Genomic DNA, 25,588 nt, shown 5'->3' with positions numbered 1-25,588 from the left:
GAAGGATTTGAAAAATGAATATCTCACACTAAAAGATCTTGCAGATTTTTAAAAAAACCTTGAAAAAATGTATAATCATCAAAAGACAGTGATACTTCCTCAAGCCCGATATAAGTGGGTGCACTTAAGTCTACATGATTTTAAATCCATAAATGAATACAATTCAACAATGTTCCGAATTACCTCATGAATAAAATTATGTGGGGAAATGATAACTGACAAATTTTTTCATGAACACCACAAATTATTCAGTTTCTTGTTTAGTTTATTGGCAATGTATGGAAGTCATTGCTGCTGGATAATATTTATGTACAATAAAAAATAAAGTAAAACATAGCAATAGAATTATTATCAAAATTAGAGTTCAATGATAGTAGAATTATCTTTAGAATTACATTAGAATTGCTATGCCAATGACAGTAAATTTACAGCAAATTATTACTTACAGCAAACTAAAACCTTCTAAAAAATTTACAGCAAAAAAGTACCACATCAGGATTATAATTGCAGTACAATTAAAATAATTACTAGTATAATATTAACATACTTCAACAACTTTAATAAAATTCTAGAATTTTAACATCTTTTGAAACAATTAAACCAAATCCTTGTCTAATTATATATTTAATTAGAATACAAGTTATGAATCCGAATTGGCAAATACATATAGCACAAAAAAAAAAAAAAAACTCAAATGAATTCAAATACAATAATTTATAGTTTAGGACAATTGCATACATAACAAAACTAGTAAAGATAAAAACTCAACGCGCCATGTTCTCCTCTCCATATTTTTTACATTTCGATTGTTAGATCCTCACGCCATTGAGTCCACTTAATTATGGCTACTTTTCACAACATCAATTGTGTCGGATTCATCAACTATAGTATTATCTCCTACGAGTATATGTTCTGGTAAAAAGTTGCATCTTCTTTAGAATCAACATTCATATTCATACGAATAAAATTTTTTAACAAACAACAAGCAATAATATTGTGGCTTTGAACCCTAATAGGATAGAACGAGGAATTTTGTAGAATTTTCCATCTTTTCTAAGCAACCTAAAGCACCGCTCAATCATATTTTTTGTCAAAGAGTGCTTCTTATTAAATAACTCTAGATGATTTTATGGTGTCCAATGACCTTGAACCCACTCATTCACATGATAGCAGATATTTCTATAAAGAAATAAGAATTTCCTCCCATTGGTATAACCAGCATTCACTAAGTAATAACACCCTAAAATGGAAGGATGGGAAAATATAAGAAATACATTGTAATTCTCATAATAAATAGTTATTGCTCTTGTCAAAAGATTAATTTAGATATACCAACAGGTATTTTCAAGCCATTACGTCGAGTAATAAAATCCCTAAGTATTCTTGAATTAGATGCCGATCATTTCCAACCGCTAAGGACATAGACGAAATTCATGTTTCGATTGCAAACTCCTAGGACATTGGTAGAGATTCTAGATTTTCTTGTGCGATATCTAGATTTATCACTCTTCGGGTAAGTTTCATCTAATGCTCCTAGACAACCCTATCAAATGTAAAAAAATAAATAGTTATTACTTATTACATACAGAGTAAACTTGACCAATAAAAATTTAAGCTATATACACGACCTACCTTGAACCATTTTCATCTGGGATCTACATAATATTTTGGTACATGCTCTACCTTTGCAAATAAGATACTTTGGACACGCAAAATTGAACACAATACCTTGTAAAAATATCTACTAATAGTTTCACTAGACCTATAGAACCTAACTTGTACGCTGTAATTTTTGGTATGGTGAGCTAATATGATTAATGTAACACCCTAATTAGCCTAAGCCTTACCTCGCGTCGTAAAGCCAAGGTCAATCAGAGATTACGACAGTTCTAAACTCATATATATATATATATATATATATATATATATATATATATAGAGAGAGAGAGAGAGAGAGAGAGAGAGAGAGAGAGAGAATGGTATAATCTAGAAGCCCGATGAAAGATATAGCTCAAAAACAGAATTTCGAAATATATATATATATATATATATATATATATATATATATATAGAGAGAGAGAGAGAGAGAGAGAGAGAGAGAGAGAGAGAGAGAGAGAGAGAGAGAGAGAGAGAGAGAGAGAGAGAGAGAGAGAGAGAGAGAGAGAGAGAGAGAGAGAATGGTATAATCTAGAAGCCCGATGAAAGATATAGCTCAAAAACATAATTTCGAAGCACAAACGTACTAACGGAGCTACTAGCTTAAGGTATAAGAAACAAAGAAGATATAACAAAAGATAAGTATATAATATCATAGGGAACTAGTCACGACTCGCGGAGTTTAAGCCGGCTAGCCATATACTGATATACAAAACCATACAGTGAAAACAGCTTATACAAGTTTTGTTCTCTCAAATACATGCCTCTAGGCAAAACAAAATATAAAAGGAGAGATGTATAAACAAAATAAACCAAAAAGAACTCCAAAATGATCCAAGATTCTCCACTCCTGTCACCAACCAAAGTAACTCACCGAGGTGGGTTGCGACCTGCATCTGAAAACACAACAACAATATGGTATGAGAACCGGCGGTTCTCATTATGGTAACAGTTCCTAGTGATATAGGATATAAGACTCCGAGACGCCAAGGGCAATCCTAAGTTTCATATCCATCACAAGATTCAACTTAAAGCATTCTAAAACATTTAAGCATAATATACCAACTTGACTTAAATAAACCAGGTTATCTATCTTAAGGGATTTCTATTCTAACCAAACACCGCTGTCCCACAGCCTTCACCAACCGATCCTTCATGCGATCCCATCGCCACCGCCTTCCGAACCTCCTCAATCCCAGTAGAAAACACAGATAATGTTCAAAGCAAGTAAAGCACAAGTAGTAACATATATGGCAAATAATTCAGATAGCAAGTAAGCATGTTATTCAATTAGGCAAACCATTACAAGTAGACAAAGCATACAAGCAGATAGGAAATGCATATGATGAATGCCTGCCCTACTGGCTGTGATATCACATTGTCGGTTCAACTGCCAACCCGACACATCTCCATGGAGACGTCGCCCTTTGGATTTCTCATATGGGAACTCTCGAGATATAGTGCCCGGATCACTGTCCAGGTACCGGCGCCTGCTGCTCGCCCTATAGATCCGAAGGGATGCGAGCGGGATATTCTTGCCTCAGACCTCACATCTCAACATAAGCGGGATTAACCACCGTCCTTACGCCGCCGCCGCCGCTACCTCGACAGGCAGGATTAACCACCGTCCCTGCCAGGCGCATAGCATCTCAAAATATCATGTAAAAATATTATTTCAATGGTTTTCAAAAGTATTTTCAGCATACATAGATCCATCACTTCAATCCGAGTCCCCGACTCATCTCAACCACTGTCCCTTTATAACTCAGTTTCCAAATACCAAAAGTCTATCATTCCTCATCTCATATACCAATCATCCTTCACCTAACGTCAAATCATTCTCAACACGCCAGAAACCTAGGCTTCCGTTTTCTAATTTACCTTAAAATCATGTACTAGAGCCCTTAATTTATATCCCATGTTCTAATACTCAAAACTAGGCCCAAACGTCTTAAAATGCTGTTATAGAAGCTTACAACCTTGTTGGAAAGGCAAAATAGTTGAAAACAAATAAATTTTTGAGAAACAGGACGTGTGCACCCACACATATCAAAAGTAATGAAATTCTGCAACTTTGGAAAATTTCAGATTTTTAACACCAATTTTGAATGATCATAACTTCCTCTACCAAATTCCAATTTTTTACAAACTTTATATCGATTCGAACAATTTTCAATAAGCTTTAATGCTAAACTAATTTTAATAGATTTTGAAAACCAAGGCATAAGTTATGATTAGACAAAGTTCACCAAAAGTCAACTTTTACCAAGACTCACAAGAATCTCAATTTACCAACTTTCATAACCCAATCCAACCAAAACCACATCAATTCTATCACATATCAGAATTTACCATTTTCCATATCCAATTTACCACTCCACCATATATAATCATCAATTCTCACTATCAAATACATAATAATACCCTTACTAACCATCATCATTATTAATTTCAACATCAAACTCCAACATCATACTGTCAACATCAATATAATCATTTATCAACAATCCCAACACTCACCTTCAATTACCAAAAATATCAATATTTATCATCCATTATCAACCACATCACAAACCCTCATCAACAACAATAAATCATACATCTCTCATCAACCTGTATAATCATTAAATTCCAACAACATCATTATTCATCATCAATCATTAAATACCAACAACCTCATCAACAACACTAATCATCAATACTCATTAACACAAACAATTCTCCATAATCATCCTTAATCACAATATTTTATGGATACCAACAATTAACATCAATTTACATATAATCATTCATACACCTACAACATTCAATCCTATCTTAGGGTCAACTAGCCTAAATGTCCATGAATATTATATACTACATAGAGGAAACCGACACCATACCTTGGCCGATTCCCTTTATGCACCCAAACTCAAAATGAGCACCAACAAGCTTCCAACCACAATCCAAGCTTTCAAATCCACTCCAACAAGCACAAATAAGTTCCAAAAGCTCCCAAAGCCACAATAATCAAACCATATACATATAAATCACCACAAATCAACCTAGGGTTCAACATAAGCATAATCTCACAAGGGTTTAAGAGCTTTTACCTTTCCCAACAGATTTGATAACACAAATCCAAAGCTAAGCAAGGATTAGAGCAAACCTAAACATCCAAAATCACAAAAACCCATTTAACCCAAAACTCTAATAAAACCCGAAATTTTGAAGAGCAGAACTGGAAGGATTTCGAGTTTACCTCTAGAGCTTCTTGGATGGATTTTGTAGATCTCTCCACGAGGAATGCGTAGCCGCAAACGGTGCGGCGATCGGAGCTCTCTAGCTCAAGATATGAGCTTTGAAAGATTGAGATGAATAGTGCTCAATCTCTTCTCCTCTTCTCCTTTCAATTTCTGATTGTGTGTGCTTGTTAGTGTGTTGTGATGCTGATTGGTTCATTAATTGAGCCTTTTATATGTTGGACTTGGGCCTAACTTGGGCCCGGTCCAACTCGTTAGCATTTTTAGCCCGTTTGGCTCAACTTCGGGCCAAATCTTTAAAACTAAAGCCCGGTTTTCCATTTCTAATGTTTTTCTAAAATTTTTTGACGGTTTTCACTTTTCTCGTGCGGTACCAGGCAGACTTGAACCGGTTCAACCGATTCAACTGTCGGTTCGCGGTTTTTTACGATTTTTCGTAGAAAGCACATTTTCTGACTCAGAAAGACTCACTGAGTCCAAAAATCACCTTTAAATCCCCAAATTCTCTCTCTAACTTTTTGGAATCTAATTCGGGCAATTAATCACTTAATTAACTGGTTGATTAGTTGCGGTTCTTACAATTAAGAAAATAGCTACTTGCTCGCCTATGTCAACATGACCATCTTCGGGCAATTCACATAAATTTGCAAATGCATTCAAACTCATTCTTAACTCTCATATGCAATTTCTATCTTCACCATCCCCAATGATATTATCTAATGCATCTCACCTTAATGGCAATGTGTTCACTCTTCGACTAATCGAAGAATGACGCTGCCTTCTATTCCTAATATACATATATAAAGTAACTAAAAAAAGTAACATTAACATATCAAATTGCATTCTCATAATCCAGTAATATTTAACATATAGCTTAATTTATTCAGAATGATCTATCATCACTTCCTAAGAAAAAATAACAAATAAATACATAAATGAAAAACTCTAATAATTTATACAAATAAAAAAATACTCAATTAAACTAAAAAAAAACACTCATTACATAAGCATATACTCACATATTCAAAGTCAAAACATACTAATAGATTTTAAAACTAAGTAACTAACCATCTGACTTAGATGCCATGAACAAAATAGGAAAGGCATGATTGAAATCTAATTAAATACATATTAATAAAAATGTCAACTGAAAAATAATTAAAAATTTTAATATGTAATTTTATTAAGTAAAATAAGAAAAATAATGTTTTCAGACAAATGATTGATAACTTTCTAAGATAAAATTAACCCTAACTACTATTACAATAAAATAAGATCCAAACTTATAAATTAATATGTCAATTTTTACAAACAATTATCATCCAACTTATTCAATTTCTACAAACAATAATTAGTATATATATAGAAATATATATTTCAAACATATGCATGCCATATAGAAAGACATACGCTTCTGTAAACCTACAAAAAATCTAACTTACATTCCACTAATCTCAACCTAAACAAATACTATTTTATATTTTTAAAATAATTATTGGACTTGTAGAATTTTCATGAAATACTATTTTAATAATCAGTATATATATTTCAAAAACATGAATATATATATTAAAAAGGAAGAAAAAATTAAACTGGTTTCAGATAATGTACACCCAGAATAAAGAAGAGAAAAAAAATCCAACCCATATGTGCTGAAAGACAAAAAATTAACTGATACATATAAATACATAATACAAACAATTTGAGAAACAATTTGATAAGCAATTTTATAAACACAATACAAATAAATTGTCCTCTAGCATTTATCAAAAGATAATAATTAAAAAACTAACTTATTAATAATTTGATAAACAATTTTATTAACATATTAATCAGCAATTTGAATAACATTTTTATCCTTAATTTTATCAACAATCAGTACTAATAATAAGAGCATATTGATAGCAGAATTAAAATAAAAATAACACAAAAGAAAAAATACTAGAGGCAACGAGACAGAGCACATCAATGAAACAGAGGTTTCAACGGTGGAGCATAAAAGACTCTGCGCGCACTAGAAGCACAACTAGGAGGAGGCTAATGTGGCTGCGAGATGGAGAGGCACACAAGCTCACCGTAAACGGAGCACAGCACGCAGTAATCAAAGAGGAGAGTCAGCGAAAAACAAAGACAATGTGAGGCGGTGGTACAGTTTCGATGATACAGAACCATAGCAGAAAAAATATCACTGGTTAGGGTTTGTAACAAAAAGAGGAGATATTTAGAATTTCAAAAAATGAATGAGGATAAAATAGTCTAAAAAAAATGATACAGATCCGTGTCCATCATCCAAAATCCGTGTTTTACTATTTTACTGAGACGTGAAATACATGTATTTTGTGTATGTTTGTGTGTAAGTGTGTCTTTTTTATTTTTGTGTCTTACAAACTAAATAAACAATAGACAAATCCCAGGTGTCTATGTTTTGGCAAGACACGGACATCAAATAAAGGAGGTGTAAGAATAAATAGGAATACACAAAAATGGTATAATAGAAATGGTACTCTCTATCACTTTAATTTTTAAAAAATCTAGTTTGATTTAACAATAGTTGTCATTATTGAGGACGATGTTAAAAAAATTATGCTTATTGTCTATCTAATATTTAATTCTTTATTTTTTTATTCAAATTAAATCAAATTAAATTTTTTAAATTAAAAATTTTAATCATGATATATATTTTTTTTAAATTAAAGAGTATATATTTTTTTTTAAATTAAAAACATGAAAGACATCGAAAATCATAGAAATCTAAAGTTCCTCGGGACACGATAAACATAAACTTATCCCAAGAAAAAGTTAAATTCAAGAAATTAAAATTTGAATTATATTTTTGGAGAAATAAAGGGTTTTTTTAATTTTAGAATAGAAAAAAAAATTCCCAAAAATGAGCCCTCTATCTCTAGCCTTTGCCTCCAAAGCAAGTCCAGCATGGTCTAGTTTAATAAATTTAAATTTTTTTAATTTTTATTTTAAAGTATAAAATATAATTTTTTATTTTTGAGTAGTTTTTTTATATTTTTTTGTCTTATCTATAACATAAAGAATGAAAAATTATACTTTATCGTAAAAAGTAAAATTTAAGATTCAGAGGATTTGTCGTATAATAGTTCTAATTTTTAAGATAAAGAAAAAAACAAGTTCTACCTGGAATACTTTCCAGTTTCCAACTCTCAAGCGTACTCCACACTGTGCAGTGCAGAGAGCAACATGGCGGATCGCTTCTTTCCGAACGAAATGCCACGCTTTGTGGCAGAGGCGGCAGAGACCACACTTCAAGAATCTGCCACCGACTCACTCACCACCCTCCTCTCTCTTCCTTTCCAAACTCTCATCGCCAAACTTCAAGCTTCAGCTCTCCAACTCAAGCAATCGGTACACTCATATTTTTATCAATACCCCATCTTTCATTTCTCTCTAATTTTTGTAAATTTGGTATCAATTCTCCTTTTTATGATGTTGGGTAGCATCAAAGTTGGCAACTTTACCGTTTTTTGCATTTTGCTCACCAACTGTTTGTGAATTTGTTTCTCTTTGAATGTGTTCAGGTTGTAAAGGAGACATGGGGTTCAAGTGGGAGGCATGCAAGGGACTATACCCTTTACACCGGGGCTCTTGGGACAGCATTCTTGGTTTTCAGGGCTTATCAAGTCACCAAGAATGGCAGTGATCTTAGCTTATGCTCTGATATTGTTAAGGCTTGTGATTCAGCTTCAGAAGATTCTAGGTAATACTGGGAGTCTGGGACTGGTGCTGAATTTATTTTTTATTTGAAAGGTTGGTTCAAAATGTGTTTAATTATATGCTGTTAATTGCTAAAGCTTGCTCTTTACAATTGTAGACGGAACTACTAGAGCAAGGTTTTGAACTTTTGTTTGGAAAATCCTAAACTAAATTCAGTTTCATTTACTACCCAATATCATATGTGGAAATAGGACGATTTTAGTTTAATATGCTAATGTATTGGTTGCAGCCGTGTGACATTCATCTGTGGCCGTGCTGGTGTTTGTGCTCTTGGTGCTGTCATAGCTAAGCATGCTGGTGATGAAAAAATGCTTAACTATTACCTAAGACAATTCAAAAAGGTATTTTATTTTGTTCTCTATATATTTTTGGGTTTTGACCCTTGTAAATATTCCAATTTATAGATAAAATGCGCGTGTTTAACTGCTTCCTGGATTTGTGCCCTTGATTTGAGAATAGATCAGGATACCTCATGATTCGCCGCATGAACTGTTGTATGGACGAGCAGGTTACTTATGGGCTTGCTCATTCTTAAACAGGCATATTGGTAAAGACACAATACCTACTATGCATATGGTAAGTTATATGCTTCATGAGCCTTGATATTGTCGAAATCATGTGAACTTGTCATCGACATGTGGTTTTAACTTTTATAGAGACCAGTTGTCGATGAAGTTATGACAGCTGGTAGACAAATGGGTCACAAGGGAAGATGTCCTTTGATGTATGAATGGCATGGGAAAAATTATTGGGGTGCTGCCCATGGGCTTGCAGGAATTATGAATGTTTTGATGGACGTGGAACTTAAGCCAGATGAGGTGGAAGATGTCAAGGGTACGCTACACTACATGATCAAGAATCGTTTCCCTAGTGGCAATTATCCTTCAAGTGAAGGAAGTGAAAATGACCGGCTAGTGCATTGGTGTCATGGTGCTCCCGGAGTCGCTCTTACTCTTGTAAAGGCAGCTGAGGTAATCTTCTTTGTTTTTCAAAATTTTGATGCAAAATGATAGGATGCAAGGAGATAAATATAGAAACATGTAAATGTCTATGTGATAGGATGAAACTTGCTTAATTTTCTGTCCAGAAAAAAGAAAGAAAGAAAGAAAGAACAGGGGTGAGGGGACAATGGAGATAGAAACAATGATAACTTTTTTGTCTTGTCTATGTCTTTGTATTTCTATCATGAGACACTTACTAAACATAGTCAAAAGAAATTGACAAATGGTGGATGTGGGGTTGTTGTTTCATCACTTGGAAAGTAGGCTATTTAGTTATTAAATAATGTCAATGTATTCAATTTTAAAGGATTCATTTTGAGTAGAAGTTGAATTTTGAAGTCAAGTTCTGCATTGTTCTATAAAAGCGTTTGTTTATTTAATGCATCGGATTTTTTACAATAATTCTTGGTACTAGTCTTCAAAATTCAAACATTCAGATCTCATGACTAGACTTTTTACCATAAATCCATTATCATTATTAGGTTTATGGGGATAAGGAATTCTTGCAAGCAGCTAGAGAGGCAGGGGAAGTAGTATGGAAGAGGGGACTTCTCAAGCGAGTCGGCATCTGTCACGGCATCAGCGGGAATGCCTATGTCTTTCTTTCCCTCTATAGATTGACAGGGAATGCGGAGTACTTATACATGGCCAAAGCATTTGCTTGCTTTCTTCTTGATAGAGCAGAAAGATTGACCTCAGAAGGGAAGATGCATGGTGGAGATCGACCTTATTCGTTGTTTGAAGGTCTTGGAGGAATGGCATGCACATTCCTAGACATGAATGATCCAAAAGCTGCAAAGTTCCCAGGTTATGAACTTTGAGGGACAATGCTATGATGTACAGATAAAAACTTGTTTTATCATGCACCAAGTTAATTCAGTGTTATGTATCTGAACTATGAGTAGTAGTTCATACTTAATACACATTACAGAGTTAACTCAGCATCATATAGTAAGTCCAACACTCCAATTAGTTGTATTTTAGATGTTTCCAGAACTTTTGAGTTATTACATAAAAGAGAAGATGCTTTTGTCTACTGTAAATAAATGAAGTGCTTTTGATGTTGATGATGAATAATGATGTAGCCTAAAGATATTTTTGTAAATATGAGAGAAAAAAAAAATGGAAACTCCAGTATTATGATACTGAGTGATTCATGTAGCTTCTCAAGATGTTCGTTAGTGCATTATGTCTTGTGATTTGTTTCTTCCATTTCATGAAATTTGTCTAATTGTCTAAAGAGATATTTATCTTAAAATGGAGAGGGAATTAAGCTGATATATTAAAATGTATTAAACTCACCATTATCTTATACCCACCCAAACACATAAATACATGATTTAGGCTCTAAGGCTATATTGATTTCCTCTTAAGTTGATATTACTACAAATGTTTTAAGATAAACTTCAGAAGCATGTCCAAGATATTGACAAAAGTTATTGACTCCTACATGAAAAGCCAAAACGAAAAAGGTTCCTTACTAAGGAACTCATTATCCATCATGGGATCTTCACTCTTGTGGAAACATCAATTTTACTCCAAGACAAGATTTGTTAATCAACTAAGGATGGTGGAGGGTCCCACTTAAGCCAAACCAACGAGTTTCTCACTGATCTCCCAAACCTTGCGTGCCTTCTCAACATCACTTGCTTCCTGAGATAACTGGTTCTCAAATGAAGCTGAGGCCTTGTTCCAGCTCCAATATACACCTGATTTTGTTAGGCTTGGATCACTTACAACCTGCATTGCAAGCCATATATACAGTTCTATACATCAGAAAATAATGCATTATACCCTTCATCATATCTAGATTGTAATGATTTGTATGTTAATATAATATTATTTACATTTGCAAATAGTTTGATCCATATTGTCGACCCCATTTTAGTGTTATCTTTATGAAGTGCTTTTGCTATTTACCTGAGCAAGTCTCTTCCCAGCTTCATCTTCTGAGACATAGCCTTTGGTTATGTACTTTTGGAATGGAGGGAATAGAGTTCTGAACAATGGAATGTGCTCTCTGAACAAGCCTGTTGTAGCAATGCAACCGGGGTACAGGGAAGCGAATGTGATTCCGGTTTCCTCGTGGTATCTTCGGTGGAACTCTTGCATTGTTAGCATGTTGCATACTTTGCTGTCCTTGTATGCCTTGGCCCCATCGAAATCTCCACCATCTATCATGGCCGAGCTGTTTAGTCCGTTCAAGCCACCAGCAAGTCCCCTCAAGTCACCGAGGTTGGCCTTGGGAGGTACATTTCCAGCTAGTGTGTTTGTGTTCCCTGTTTAAACTCCACAATCAGCACAAAAATGTATCGAAAATTTCGCCAGTAAGGAAAGTAGACTACCATGAAAGATTGAGTAACCGAAAATTAGTCCCTAAACAAGCCTGCAATACTTGAAAAGTGTATCATCTCAATTCTGTTTTTGCTGAAACTAAATTGTTAATGTTTCAATCTTTCAAACGCTAAATTGGTTGTTTATTATAACAAAAAATTTAGTAATGAACCATACCTGTGATTGAGCCTACAATGATCAAGCGCTTCGAGGGGTAATCAGATTTGGTCAAGTCATCCATCAATAAGCGAGCTAGTAGAAAATGGCCGAGATGGTTTGTCCCAACACTTAATTCAAAGCCTTCAGCAGTGAATCTAGGCTCCTTGGCAGTTGGCAAGTAAACAGCAGCATTGCAAACCAGCACATCCAGCGGCATTTCGGATCGCCTTAAGTTATCTACAAATTGGCGAACGCTGTCGAGCGAGGCAAGATCCAAGTGCATGATGCTGTAGTTCTCCTTAGACATGCCAGCTGATTTCGCGGCCCTTGCAGCTTTTAGGAAATCCCTGCAGGCCATTATTACATGCCACTTTCCGGTCTCGGCCAAAGCCTTAGCAGTGGCCAGTCCCAGTCCAGAAGATGCTCCGGTGACCACAACATTGCCCTTCCTCAATGTCTTCTTGCCTTCTGGAGCAGACTTGCTAACCGCCGGAGTAGCAGTAGCCGCTGTCTCGGCCCTCACAACACCAATGCTTTGTTGGAATTCCCTCTTTTAAGGAGTGGTAAATTATAAAAGTTAGATAATTGCACCAAAAGGGAATTACATAACACATTGTATTTTTGCAATTAAAATCTGAAACTATTAAAAGGATAAATATCCATAACACATTTTCAGTAAGCACAATTCTCAACATAATAAAAAAATCAGAGAAACTAATGGATTCTCAATCCTAGAGCTAAAAATGAGTAGAACTAGAACTACTGTTTTGACCAAGTACTATTAACACATGTAAAGTCAAATGGTTCACTATTTCAGTAAAATTAAACTTCATAGAAGCTCAGAAGTGAAAAAAGTAAGGCTCATTTTGCAATTACCTTGCACCTTAATGCAGAAGAACTGAAGTCAGCTTTGAAAGAATCTGACAATGAAAGACCAAACAAAGTGGAGTCTCTGAGAGACACACTACCCTTTCCCTGCAAACACAAGAAACAATTCCCAAATTTTTTCAAATTCAATTATCATCACTCAAGTTGAAAAACACTTACATAACAAGAATGAAAACTGAAGTATATACCAACCTCCTTAGGAATTGAGAAAGAAGCAGGAACCAAAGAAGCAGCTTGCAGAGCCATTGAAACCTTGGAAAACAAAAGTATATGCTTTTCTTTATGGGGTTGTTTTTGTTATTTCAGTAATGTTCCCCTCACCCAAGAAAATCTAAGTTGAAGTGCTTGTGTACTTGAAAGTGCACGAATGAATTTATACATTGATGAAGTGCTTGTTCTAATATATATGAATATATATGTGGATAAGATAATTGGAAGCATGGGATCCTGCCACGTGTTTTCTAACCAACCAATGAGAAAATGGCTTGAGATTTCCAATGATATTTTCATGACTATAACATTCACTTAGGAGACTGTTGGTAATCAGAGCCATTCCATGTCTCTGACCCCACCAATTGTTATGCCTGTTGTGCACTACAATACTCAAATTCTTAATTTTTTTTAATTAGGTTTTATAATTTTATTTAGTATCTCGTAATGCTATAATTTTAAATATTCAAATAATATTATTAGTCTAAATATCAGTGCTGAAAGGGACAGGAGAGTGGAGGTACATGTTTTGGATAGGAGGTGAAGTACATGCTGTTTTTGGCAGGCTTTTTTACTTTCTATTTTCAAAAGATAGGAGATTATTCAATGTTTTTTTTTTTTTTGTCAATGGAGATCTTTCATTTTTTTAATTAGAAGAAACTAGAAAGTTTCAGATTGCATGCAAGTTGCAAGAGTCTTACACTCACATGTAAGTCATAAGTCATAACCCAACAAGGAACTCAACTAGATTGTTGAGATTTTGAGCCTATATCACCACTTTAGTTCGACTTATAGACCAGGTAATGCTACAATTGTGGTGCCATGGTATAATATTAAAATCGATAAACTTATTAAGGTAAGGTATTGACTATTTAATAATTCAATGACAAAACTCAAGGCAAGGTTGTGTGAATTGTGAAAGAATCATCATTTCTAATTTCAATAAGCTTTAACCATGCTGGCGTTACTCTACAATTCCCGATTACATAAACAAATCCATCGGTTTCTAAATTCCTGGTGTACCTTCTTTTTTTTTTTTCTTTTTTTTTAATTCTTTTTGCTTTGACAAATTTTCAACCCTTTTCCCCTCTGTGCGTGGTTGGAATAACAACCCTATTAGCACAATGAACAAGGAAAGAATTGGAACCTCCCCAACCCGTTAATATTACAAATATCACCCATTTCTCTGTACAGGTTTTCCCTTCAAGAGCTGATTTCATCAACTCAACTCCACCATGCCCATAAAATGATAAAAGCATGCATTCTTATCACCTCTTATATCCGAAGTGGCAATCCAAAATTTTGGAAAGTTCTAATTTCGCCTCGAAGGCCGGCAGTTACAATCACCATACCCCAGGCTGACATGTTTTGACTTCCTGTGTTTGAGTAATCTCCGCTGATACGAGGGCTTCGATTCTTTGTGGCTGCCACGACAAGTTTTTCCTCCGGCCATGTTGCAGAAATTCTATCGAAAAAGTAGCTGTTTGTGGCACCTGCAATGGTTGCCTGGCGTGGACTATTGCTGTAAACCGATGTGGATCGTGAACCCTCGGAGCCAAAGTTTTCCTCGACGGGGGTTGGAGGATGATTGGCGGACAAGGCCTCATCCACATTGTTATCAATCTCAGTTTGCTCTCCAGAAAGTGTATCGTGCATGTCCCAGGCATCGCCCATACCCGGCCATGGAATGGCCACTGAAACATCTTTACAGTGGAAATGTTCGTATGCGCCTGTTATAGTTACACCTTTGCTTCTGTTAGGCCTACAATCCGCTTCATTTTTCCATATGTACACGTGGGAATCCTCACTCGCGGAGACAATATATTTACCGTTGGCTGTCAGAGAGGCTGAAATTTGGCTTGACGAATTACGGAACCCTGTAGAAAACTCGCATCAGTTTACTCTGAAATGATGACCAGCTCGAAAATGAATATACAGAAGACCTGTTCCCATTTGAGCAATAGTTGCAGAGGAAACAGGAACAAAATTTGTATTTCCGTGTGTTCAAACAAATTTACAATGTCTTTCTGCCTAAATAAACCATATATAAAGATACATGTAAAAGAATAGTTACCAAAGAATTAACATAATAAATTTTATACACAAGAAAGTAGTTAATCAAACAGTGTATTCACTAGTTATATTATCTTTCTAAAAAATTCAATTGATATAGAACTAGTGTTGGTTAAATAAATACCTTTAAACTTGTGAACCAGATCAACACCATCAACAACTCGAATTCGTGAATCAGCAGATGTGATAAGTACCTCTGATGAACTTCCTGGGGCAAACTGTTCATGAGCTTCAGTTAGAAAGATTAGCATAATTGAATAAGCATTGTAACAAAGTAAAAGCATATCAAACTAATCAGGCAACCTTCTTTGGCCTTTTGGTTTTATTTTTCCTTTGTTCAACACTTTTTACATGAAAAAAGGAGCATATCTCATATAGGAGCACAGCAGTAAATGATTCTTTTACCTGGAAACCTGTAATTTTTTTGAGATGTGATTTCTTCTTCTTGTTCTGCAGATTGATCTGACTTTTTTGTTGCAACTTATTTTCTGAACAAAAAGTAAAAATATAACAATCAGTGCCCCCGCAATCACCGGAAAATAGTACATGGACAGGCACAGTTTATAAAAATTATTAGAAAATAAAGTCTCAGCGATGGTACCTGATGTGTTATATAAGTGGCAACTGCCCTTGTAAGAACCAACCAGTGCACTCTGCAGGAACCAGCAAATTTGATTGAGATACAACTAAAAAAGTTGAATTTCCAAATGTTGTGAATGGATGCATATTAATCTTTAGACCAACCTGACCATCGGGTGTATAACAAGCAGCAGTAACCATCTCATGCATATCAGTCCAATCAACAACCTGCCTATCAGGAATGCTCCATATGCGAACCTTAGCATCCAAGGATCCGCTAATGAAGTAATTATCATCAACAGGATTAAACTGGATGCAAGTTACTGTGCCAGACAGAAAACAGATTGAAGCAGAAGGTATGATTAGCAAAAGAAAACAAAAAGTTGGTGGAGGAAAAAAATTGCTTTCACTGATAAACTTAACCATCCTATTACACATTAGAGAACTTGTGTACAATTAATCCTATATGCAGCAAAGCCAGATACTCTGACAAAATTGTACCTGTCTGGCACAATTATGGGGCAAATCGGGTTTGATTTGGTAGGGATATGATGCACTTGGAACTAATCCAAATTTTATATTGAAGAGGTAGAAGACTACTATGATATAGACACATAAAGATACATGAATGATCTGCCATTAAATTGAATATAGAGAGCTGATAGGAGTGGTCTATATGACATCTAGTCAGATGAAGGAAGAACAACAACAGCTAATAACTGCATTTACTCACCAAAGTCACTGTGTGAAAAAACTTTCAAACAAGAGTTGCTAGACAAATGCCACAACCGCACCGTTTTGTCCATTGAAGATGAGAGCAAGTGCTGAGAAAAATTGGAAAAAGGATTAGAAGAATGATTTAAGACCACATGCACCTAACAGCAAACAGCAATGCTTTACATAAAATATTTGAAGGTTCATTCAACAAACAATAAATGGAAGATCACAACATAAAAAAATAGATAAAAGCTCCATTTAGGCTTTATCAAAAGAATATTAAGAGTTTTCAATACTATCTATCATTATTGTAGCCCTCAGAGGGAAAAAAAATACTATCTGCTCTTAAAGTTGACTCTTAGTCTTAGGCACTCCAAAAATGTGCTCATCCACATCTGAATAGTGTTGCTAAATTACAACTCAAATAGGAATATAAACTGTTGAAACAATCACGTGGTCACTCTAATGTATATAATTGGCAGAAGTTTAGACTTTAGTGAACTATAAACACAGTTCAATCTTCAAGCCGTTGGGTTCAAAATGGGCTTTAAAATTTGAGTCATTAACAAGACAAGATCCTGAATCCAGCTCCACTGTACCTTATTAATAATAGTTCTTAGTTTTACAAGTCTAACAAACACATTCTTAAAGTTAACATAGGGAATAAAGAAGATTTGACCAGAAGTTATCATAACACAAGATAAACTCTTGTTCATTCATGACACAGACATCAACACCTAAGAAGCACACCTGAGTTACAAAACAAAGCATCCTAAGCAAGTTACCAACATTCTTTTCGTCTTCTAAACAGGACATTTTGGATCCCTTTTCATTACAGCCAAGCCAACTAACTCCATATAAAATATGCAGTATAGTAATTGCTTGAAGAATGGATATACCTATACAGTCCCCAACTATCAAAGCAAGCATTAGGTACAAAATAAATCTCAATGCCTACTGCAATCCAGTTTTTGTGAGCTAATCTCTCAAAACTGATATTCTTTTAATCAATTCCCGGGGAGACCATGAATACCATCCTAATTCTTAGAAAAATAGTTTGTAGACCCATTAAATCAGAAGTTTATCCTGGAAAATCATCTTGATATGGATGGAATAGGGAGAAAGGAAGAAAGATCCAGCATTCTTCACAGACAGGATTATATCTACATGTCTTTACAATTCTTACTTAAATTTTTACAAACTAAGAATACTTGACCCAAAAACTAGAAATGGTTTAGTCCCATGTGCACAAATATCTTACAGCATGTACCAACCAGAAAACACTAAACAAAAATGTCTCAGCTCTACCCTCAAATAGCATAGCCATTATTGCATTAAAATCCATATCTGTCCCTTGATGCCTTTATTCAGCCACTTCGAAACCCTCCTAATCAAACCAATATTACAGTGAGTACCCATATATTTGTGCTGTAGATGGTTACAAAGTAGAAAATTCATTCCTACTGTTTAGTACAAGTGCATTCTTCAGTTAACAGGGCAATACAGAGTAGGAGTGTAATCAGTGTATCCAATAAAGGATCAATTGATGCCAATAGAATAGCAAATAACAAATATTACAAGTATGCAGAGGAAAATTGAACAAGAAGTTGGAATTAAAGGAATATAATAACACCTATATTATAAAAAATTAATTAGTCTTAGTAGCTAACCTGAGATTTGGACCAAGAGAGGTCAAGCACATCATGAAGATGTCCCTGAAAGGAGCAAATGGGTTTCTCGGTGAGCGCAAACACGGTATCCGGGATAACTAATTGATCCAAGCTCAACGATTTCCGGGTAATGGATGTCCTCCCCTTCCTCTTCCTCTCTGGATGATGATTGTCCAAGAGAGGTGACTTGTCCATGAGAGGGGACAGCAGATTCGGCTCCAGCGAAGATCCATTGACAACAAACAACATGTTCATATTCCCATCCTCATGTTTTTCCATCAGCAGCTCCCCCTTCCTCTCAGACTCCACAACCTGCCACACATGGATCACACAATCCTCGCCGGCACTTGCTAAATATTTCCCATCTAAGCTAAACTTAATACTCCATATAGATCCATTATGAGCCTGAATCTCCTGGCTCTTGTAAAGAGCTGTGACCTCCTTACATGGCTTCCCATACTGCCTAACCTTAACTCTCTCAGGTCCATGGAATGAGGCATTATCCTGGCTGTCATCCGTGGCGGAGCTTGACCTCCTCCCCCCCTTCTCCGAAGATGTGTCCCTCTCGTCGCTGCTTCGCCGCTCCTTATGTGTCCCCATCGCGGATTTTAAGGCCCTCAACCAGTTCCCTCTCTTCTTCAACTTGGAACCATTGTTTCCCTTGCCACCTTCATTGCCAATTGAATCCACATTGTCCTTTCCATGGCTTTCCTCCACATTCTGCCTCCTCATGAGCTCTTGGACAATCGGCGAGTGACCGACCGTCATTTCGAACTCCTCCATTGTCAGTTGCCGGCCAGTGCCGACCTCCCTGAACTTGTTCCACATGCCATCTTCTCTAAACTCTTTCACCACAAACTCTTTCCCATTGTCAAGATCCCTTATGGTGCAAGCCTCCTCATTGACCTCATTATAATCCCCACTAGCCACTGCCTCTGCCGCCACGGCAACCACCTCACCGGCGACATTCTCCGGTACCATGGACCCATTCTGCCCAAAATCCACGCTTTTTCCATTCCTCCCCGAAGGAGGCTTCCAGGGGGACCCGCCATTTCCACCGCCACCACCAACACTGCCTCCGCGACGATTCCGGCTATTTACAGATTTTCCGGCCTCCGGTACGGCCGAACGAATAGAAAGAATGGAAGAAGAAGACGAACAAGAACGACAACAACGACAAGAAGAACGAGAAAGCGAACAAGAACCACAAGGCTTTTCATCATCATCATCAATACCATCACCAACGGAATTCTGAGGATCCGCGGCACCGTCAGAGCTCGATCGGGGCATCCCTCCGGCGGAGCCCTGACGCAGTCCAGTCAACTGATCCGACGACGGGGAGCGGGAAGAGTCCCCATTATCGCGCGGCGGCGAGGGAGCGGCGAGACCGAGGTGGCGGAGGAGGGAGGAACGGCGCTCGGAGACGGAGGAAGGATGAGAGATCCAGAGGTCGTAGTTGTTGTTAAGTGCGAGGGCATAATTGTAAATTCCGTCGTCGGGCTTGTGGTGGTGGTGTTGCGGCGGTTCTTGCTCGGTGTCGGAGGTGGTGGAGGTAGAGCATTCGGAGGAAGATAGTAACCTGTCAAGGGACTCGTAGAAGAGGTCGGCGGTGTCGTTATGGTGGTGGCCGGCGGCGTAGGTCATGGTTGTCCGGGAAGAAGCAGCAGCATTCCCATGGATGGGATTGGAGAAGGAAAGAGAAAAGAAAGAGTGATTGGTTTGTTTCTTTGTTTTGTTTTGTTTTGTTGAGATCCAATTAGGGATTGGGTTTTGGGGGGGAACGAAGCCCTATGTTGCTTCCTTTTCTCTCTCTCTCTCTCTCTCTCTCTCTGTGTTCGTGTTTAGTGTGTGTGGAGAAATTTGAGCTTTTGTCCGGGGGGCAACGTTTATTCTCTCTCTTCCCCTCTTTCTCTCTCTCTGTCTGTGTCTCTCTGTGTGTGTGAGAGAGGTGGAAGAAAGAGAGTTTTTTTTCTTTCATTTTATTTAACCATTTTTATTTATTAATATCAGTCATATTATTATTATTTACTTACTTACTAAAAATTAGTTATTTTATTTATTTATATATAAATATATATTATTTATTTTATTTTTAATATATATTTTATATAAATAATTAATTTTTAATATACATATAATATAATTAAATATATATATTAATTATACTGTAAGTTAAATTGATTAAATATGTAATAATTTTTTGGATTAATTTTAACATGCTAATAGTGTAATACTCGTACAATTATATTTATTTTTTTGATAATTATTTATGTCATTAAAAAATAATTATTTTTATTAATATAATATTATGTAATTATATATATAATTATTTTATATTAATAATGTATTAAAATTTAAAAATATATATAATAAATCTTTAATATAATAATGTAAAAAAGAATAATTAATCTTTTAATTCTGAAAATACCAAAACAATTGGCTTTCTGCAAATATATATGAAGCTTTTCAGTGCTGAATTAAATATTTATTTATTTTTGGTGATGGTTGGATTTGGGAATAGAAAATTGTCCGAGAAAGTGGAAACGAAATTTGTTATGATTTTGTTGATTCGAGAAATGACCGCATCCCATTCACCGCCGAATACAAACAATTTCTCTCTCACACTCCCTCCTCCCGCTTCATTACATGCTCCAACACTCCAAGTCCTCTCAAAATTCATTCTTTATTAAAAAATATATGAATAACTAAACCTCAATTACTAACATAATTACTATACATTTATGTATATTTATATAATAATTTATATATTTTTAATTAAATAATTATTTATTAATTAAATTTATTTATAGTAGTATAATAAAAAATTTACAAGATACTAAATACATATTTTTATAAGTAGTAATTAATTAATGATTAATTTTTTACATATAAATAATATTATTAATTGTCATTTTAGATGAAATATTCCTACGTGGGTAGAAAATTTTGATAACATCTCAAAATTAAATTTCTTTAATATTATTAATTATAGTTGTTTTAGAATGTTTAAAACTTTGGAAGATTGATATGCTTTTGATATTGTGTCATTATATTACTTTATTTTTCTTGATTTGTTTTTTAAAACATTTTATGAAATTTGATTTCCTAGAATAAGAGCTTTTCGTTGAATCTTAATTAAAATTAAGGTTCATTATAATAAAGGACTTATCTTATTTATACTATAATTATTTTATTTGTTAAATGTGTATAATTAGACCTATCATATAATAAAATCATACAAATGATTATATATATATATATAGTCTCTAATTTTCAATATTTTTACAAAATAATTGCATAATGTTATCATATATAGAAATTGTAGCTTCGAAAGTAAAGTGTATCATAATCATTGATAAAAAAATTAATAATTTCAGATTTGATAACATCCAAACGCACGTATTTCTTCTTACATAATTTGAAACCATTTGTTTTTATTAATTAATAGTTCAAAAGTTACAATTTACTCTTAGCTTTAAAATTCAACTTATACTTTGAAGGAGCTTTCTATTTTCTTCTAATTTGAAGTTAAGTTTGACACGTTAAATTTTATTAATAAATTAAAGTAATAATAGTGATCAATCTACTAAAATACTTCCTTTTTTTTCATTTTTTTTTTGAAAGCAAGAAAAGAGTTGTATTATATGTTCTAATGGTTCAACATGTTTCATGCTTGGATGTTGATACTCTATGTTTTGCAAATTGCAATATATTATATACATCAACTTTTCATTTTTTATTTTTAGATAATTATTATTATAATATATAGTTGAAAATGAGGAGCATTTGTTTCAATGATTTTGATGTTAGGTGTCATGTAAAAACATTATTAAATTAACCGAATTTATCTAAACATGATTTCACACGATTAATGAGGGTTCAAAAGTAACTAACAATGGTGTAGTTATAACCTCTCCAACCAACAAAAGTTTTATGTGTCTCTCAAATTGTCCCTCAAATAGTTGTGCTACTTTCAAAGTGTGTTTGGGTTTAATCAGGCATTATAATTATGTCTTTGAACTTTGATCATCACTCACCAACATTATTTTTTTGTTTTGTTTTGTGGCAAATTAAATTCAAAGCTACCATCACAATAAAAGTCATTAAAAGTAGGTATTTTAGGGACACTTGATTAAGCTAAGTTGGGGACAAATTAAAAAGGTAAAGTTGGGTCATTATGCCATAAACAATGTAACTTTGAAAAGTGGTAACTATATTTATTTAGTGTTTTCATTTCAAGGCTCACCTGAATCATGCATAGGTAGGGATCAAGTAACTTTAATTTCTTTATTACAATTATTTTCATAATGCATTATTCTTTTTTTTCCCTAATCATAGTTTTGTGTCCAATAATAATAATAATAATAATAATAATAATTAACTTATTACTGAAGATTATTATTCGTTTGTTGAATATGATTATTATAAATAACTAATTATGAACCCATGTATAATGCCAAAAGCCAAATGTTTGATATAATTATTTTCATGAGTCATGAGTCATGAGTCACATACCCTTTATCATAAAAATTTTGTTCTCACTTGTGTCGGTAATATTTGTTTGACATGACTACGTGAAGGGATGGAAATATATATTGTCCAAATCAAACAATAACATGCATGATCTTTATTATTTGTATATATATTTATTGTAAAAATTAAAACAGAAGAGGAAAATAAAGGGATAATATATTAATAAGGTTAGCATTACATATGAAAACAAAAATGTTCTATATACAATAAAAATTAATTATCTATACCTATTAATTTATATATTTTTTAATTAAATAATATATAATAAAAATAATTAAATATGCAATAGATAAATAATTAAATTGATTTACAGTAATATAATATTTTTTATGAGATATAGCTAAATACATATTTCTATATATATGTATTAGTAGTTAATTTTTTACGTTCAAAAAATATGATTGGTATAAAAATAATATTGTTATATATAACTAACTAATAGCTGTCCAAGTGGGAAGCTTGTAACTAACTTAACTGTCAACTCTAAGTCTCTAACTAACTTTGGGCTTTAACTGAAATCTGTTACACATGTATAAATACAGTATATTATGTATATGTACAATAATGGAAGAACAATGTGTATTCTCACAATATTAACTCAGTATTATTATAACAAATAAATCTCTTCCAATAATTGATCATTTTTCAAATACAATGCAACTTGCTTACCATTATACTTAAATCTCTTATTGATTTTCAATGCATGCTTTGATGTTAGGATTAAAAAAAATAAAAGAGAAATGATATTTTATTAAAGTTGAATTCTTTTTCTAGGCACTGATGACTAGGATGGAAAAGAATTACCTTAATCATGTGCCGTGCATTATTATTTTCTTTTTAAATTATATATATAAACTACTTAATGTTCTAATAACCCTTTTATTTGCACATATATAACATACTAATAGGGCAAAGGCAATTAGGTGTATGTTCTAAAATGATGTGTATGATGTATCGATGATTGGTTCATTTTTATGAGAAATAAAATATATATGTTTGATGTAATAAGTTAATTTAGAATAATTAAACTACACATACATCTATCTCTCTTTTGCATTCTTTATTTATGGCCGCCACTTTTTATGAAATCCTTTATTTGGTACATTTAATTAATTTGGTGAGTATTATTGAGTGTACAATAAAACTTCTGATCACATCAGTTCTTGTGAACTTATATTCAAGGATGGATGCATATGACTATTTTAAAGAGAGGAAATTATTTATTTTACATATATGTCAAAACTTTAAAGGGTTTTCAATTAAAGGTTATTATTATTTTTATTTACTAGAATCAAAGTAATAAATATTAATAATATATTTTCTTTAAATTTTCATTATATTTATTTTACATTAAGTTAAGGATTTGACATTTTATGTTATATAGTAATGAAAAATTTTTAAATATACTGATATACTAATATTTTAATAATTTTTAATTATTAATCTTAATTATAAAAAATATATATAATATATAATTAAGATTACAATTAAAAATTACTAAAATACCGATGTACTAATATACTTAAAAACTTTTCTGCAGTAATATATGCAAGTTTGGTTAGATGGCTAATTGTAGGTCCAATGGATCATAGGGTCATTATATTGTTACTAAACCCTATATACAACAAGAAGAAGGGGAAGTGACAGCTATATCCCCTTTTAATTTTAACCCTAATGAATCTTTTTATTAGGAGATCTACTAACCTAGCTAGCTATCTACTTCATTCAAACCCTAGTGATTTTACAAGTAATTATTTCTTAGCTTTTTTTAGGCCCAGCTCTTTGCATATATTTTTAAATTTGATTCTTAATTAACATTTAAATTTGAGATATCTAATTAGAAGGATAACTTATCTAATGCCTTCAATAAACCCCGCATTAGTATTAGGTCCTACTATAATTGTTACATCATTCGCTATTAAAATGATTTATCTGAAAGATAAAACGATTTTCTACAATTTAAAAAATTTTAATTAGTTTTCAATTATCGAAGGAATTGATTTAAATAGTTTTTTTTTTAAATAGTAAACTGCTAATGTATCAGATACCGTTTAAACTAATTATTTAAATAGTTGAAAATTGAATATGATTTTTAAATGGTCAAAAACTATTTTATTCTTTGAATAAATAATCAGAAACACAAAAAATATTCACTCAGTATTTTAAAGTTAAATACTTATTTAACATTACAAAACCGTCACTAAATCTTTTAAAATCTGTTTCTATCTCCCGGAATTAATGTAGTAAATGTGTTTAATTTACATTTCCATTAATTAACACTAGTCATCCCAAATTAAATAAAACAATAATAAGAAAAATTAGTTATGACAGAAAGCAGCTTCTGTTATATATATTTAGTGGATATATAAAATATATGACGTTAGACAGAAATTAAGCAGCTTGTGTGTTATATAATAAGCTTATTTTGTCCATAATTAAAGGGGTATGTTAGCAGGAGAACAAAAAAAAGAAAAAAAAAAGAAATTACAAATAGCATTAATTTAAAAACTTTACAGATCATCAATAACATGGAGACATAACTCTGAGCAATCAAGGCGTAACAAGTGCAAAAATACATCTACACATGCTGAGATTATATTCCAACTAATAATTAATAATATGACTTCTTCTAATAAGTTTATATATATAGCTGACATTTATTCTCTTTGCCTCTTCCTTCCATCCATTTTTCTTTTCTTGCTTCGTCACATTTCTATACTTAATTATTTTATTTTAATTTTCATCCCTTAATAAGAATGATCTATCTTTTGTTTCATATATA

The 25,588-nt window shown here is 33.5% G+C and overlaps 3 protein-coding genes and 1 long non-coding RNA gene across 5 annotated transcripts; 1 reads left to right on the top strand and 3 right to left on the bottom strand.

The window, feature by feature from the left end:
- Nucleotides 1-2,285: 2,285 nt before the first annotated feature.
- LOC112707380 (uncharacterized) lies at nucleotides 2,286-5,087 on the bottom strand. Its single transcript, XR_003156042.2, has 4 exons — nucleotides 4,898-5,087; nucleotides 4,749-4,804; nucleotides 4,539-4,647; nucleotides 2,286-2,552 (listed from the first exon to the last, which is right to left on the bottom strand). It is a non-coding gene; the product is annotated as an uncharacterized lncRNA (long non-coding RNA).
- Nucleotides 5,088-8,001: 2,914 nt separating this feature from the next.
- On the top strand, nucleotides 8,002-11,386 carry LOC112707378 (lanC-like protein GCR2). Its single transcript, XM_025759087.3, has 6 exons — nucleotides 8,002-8,273; nucleotides 8,447-8,625; nucleotides 8,872-8,983; nucleotides 9,102-9,218; nucleotides 9,299-9,613; nucleotides 10,126-11,386. Exons 1-6 carry the CDS (start codon nucleotides 8,109-8,111, stop codon nucleotides 10,462-10,464), a joined length of 1,227 nt encoding a protein of 408 aa, XP_025614872.1. The 5' UTR covers nucleotides 8,002-8,108; the 3' UTR covers nucleotides 10,465-11,386.
- On the bottom strand, nucleotides 10,983-13,423 carry LOC112707379 (protochlorophyllide reductase, chloroplastic). 2 transcript variants are annotated; one of them, XM_025759088.3, is made up of 5 exons: nucleotides 13,217-13,423; nucleotides 13,013-13,111; nucleotides 12,155-12,686; nucleotides 11,564-11,922; nucleotides 10,983-11,383 (listed from the first exon to the last, which is right to left on the bottom strand). In XM_025759088.3, exons 1-5 carry the CDS (start codon nucleotides 13,268-13,270, stop codon nucleotides 11,228-11,230), a joined length of 1,200 nt encoding a protein of 399 aa, XP_025614873.1. In that variant the 5' UTR covers nucleotides 13,271-13,423; the 3' UTR covers nucleotides 10,983-11,227. The 2 variants fall into 2 exon arrangements, with proteins under 2 accessions (XP_025614873.1, XP_072057375.1); XM_072201274.1 differs by having other exon boundaries at nucleotides 10,983-11,409; nucleotides 11,491-11,922; nucleotides 13,217-13,409.
- A 715-nt stretch (nucleotides 13,424-14,138) lies between these two features.
- LOC112707377 (2-deoxy-glucose resistant protein 2) lies at nucleotides 14,139-20,249 on the bottom strand. Its single transcript, XM_025759085.3, has 7 exons — nucleotides 18,274-20,249; nucleotides 16,620-16,710; nucleotides 16,052-16,209; nucleotides 15,909-15,960; nucleotides 15,713-15,795; nucleotides 15,432-15,525; nucleotides 14,139-15,111 (listed from the first exon to the last, which is right to left on the bottom strand). Exons 1-7 carry the CDS (start codon nucleotides 19,915-19,917, stop codon nucleotides 14,510-14,512), a joined length of 2,724 nt encoding a protein of 907 aa, XP_025614870.1. The 5' UTR covers nucleotides 19,918-20,249; the 3' UTR covers nucleotides 14,139-14,509.
- Between the last annotated feature and the right edge of the window lie 5,339 nt (nucleotides 20,250-25,588).

Source organism: Arachis hypogaea, chromosome 8, assembly GCF_003086295.3.
Source record: "Arachis hypogaea cultivar Tifrunner chromosome 8, arahy.Tifrunner.gnm2.J5K5, whole genome shotgun sequence".
In the NCBI taxonomy this organism is placed as follows: Eukaryota; Viridiplantae; Streptophyta; class Magnoliopsida; order Fabales; family Fabaceae; genus Arachis; species Arachis hypogaea.
The sequence above is the reverse complement of the archived record's forward strand: the minus strand, read 5'-3'. Positions and strand labels throughout refer to the sequence as shown.

Excerpts from the sequence above, each read along its gene's own strand:
- LOC112707379 (XM_025759088.3), bottom strand. The coding sequence starts at position 13,270 with ATGGCTCTGCAAGCTGCTTCTTTGGTTCCTGCTTCTTTCTCAATTCCT. Across the intron at positions 11,923-12,154 it reads CATTGTAGGCTCAATCACAG|GGAACACAAACACACTAGCT; the intron begins GTATGGTTCATT and ends GAGTTTAAACAG. Across the intron at positions 11,384-11,563 it reads CTGGGAAGAGACTTGCTCAG|GTTGTAAGTGATCCAAGCCT; the intron begins GTAAATAGCAAA and ends CTTGCAATGCAG.
- LOC112707378 (XM_025759087.3), top strand. The coding sequence starts at position 8,109 with ATGGCGGATCGCTTCTTTCCGAACGAAATGCCACGCTTTGTGGCAGAG. Across the intron at positions 8,626-8,871 it reads TCAGCTTCAGAAGATTCTAG|CCGTGTGACATTCATCTGTG; the intron begins GTAATACTGGGA and ends TATTGGTTGCAG. Across the intron at positions 9,614-10,125 it reads CTCTTGTAAAGGCAGCTGAG|GTTTATGGGGATAAGGAATT; the intron begins GTAATCTTCTTT and ends TATCATTATTAG.
- LOC112707377 (XM_025759085.3), bottom strand. The coding sequence starts at position 19,917 with ATGACCTACGCCGCCGGCCACCACCATAACGACACCGCCGACCTCTTC. Across the intron at positions 16,210-16,619 it reads TTTTTCACACAGTGACTTTG|TAACTTGCATCCAGTTTAAT; the intron begins GTGAGTAAATGC and ends TGTCTGGCACAG. Across the intron at positions 15,112-15,431 it reads TCTGGTTCACAAGTTTAAAG|GGTTCCGTAATTCGTCAAGC; the intron begins GTATTTATTTAA and ends AGTTTTCTACAG.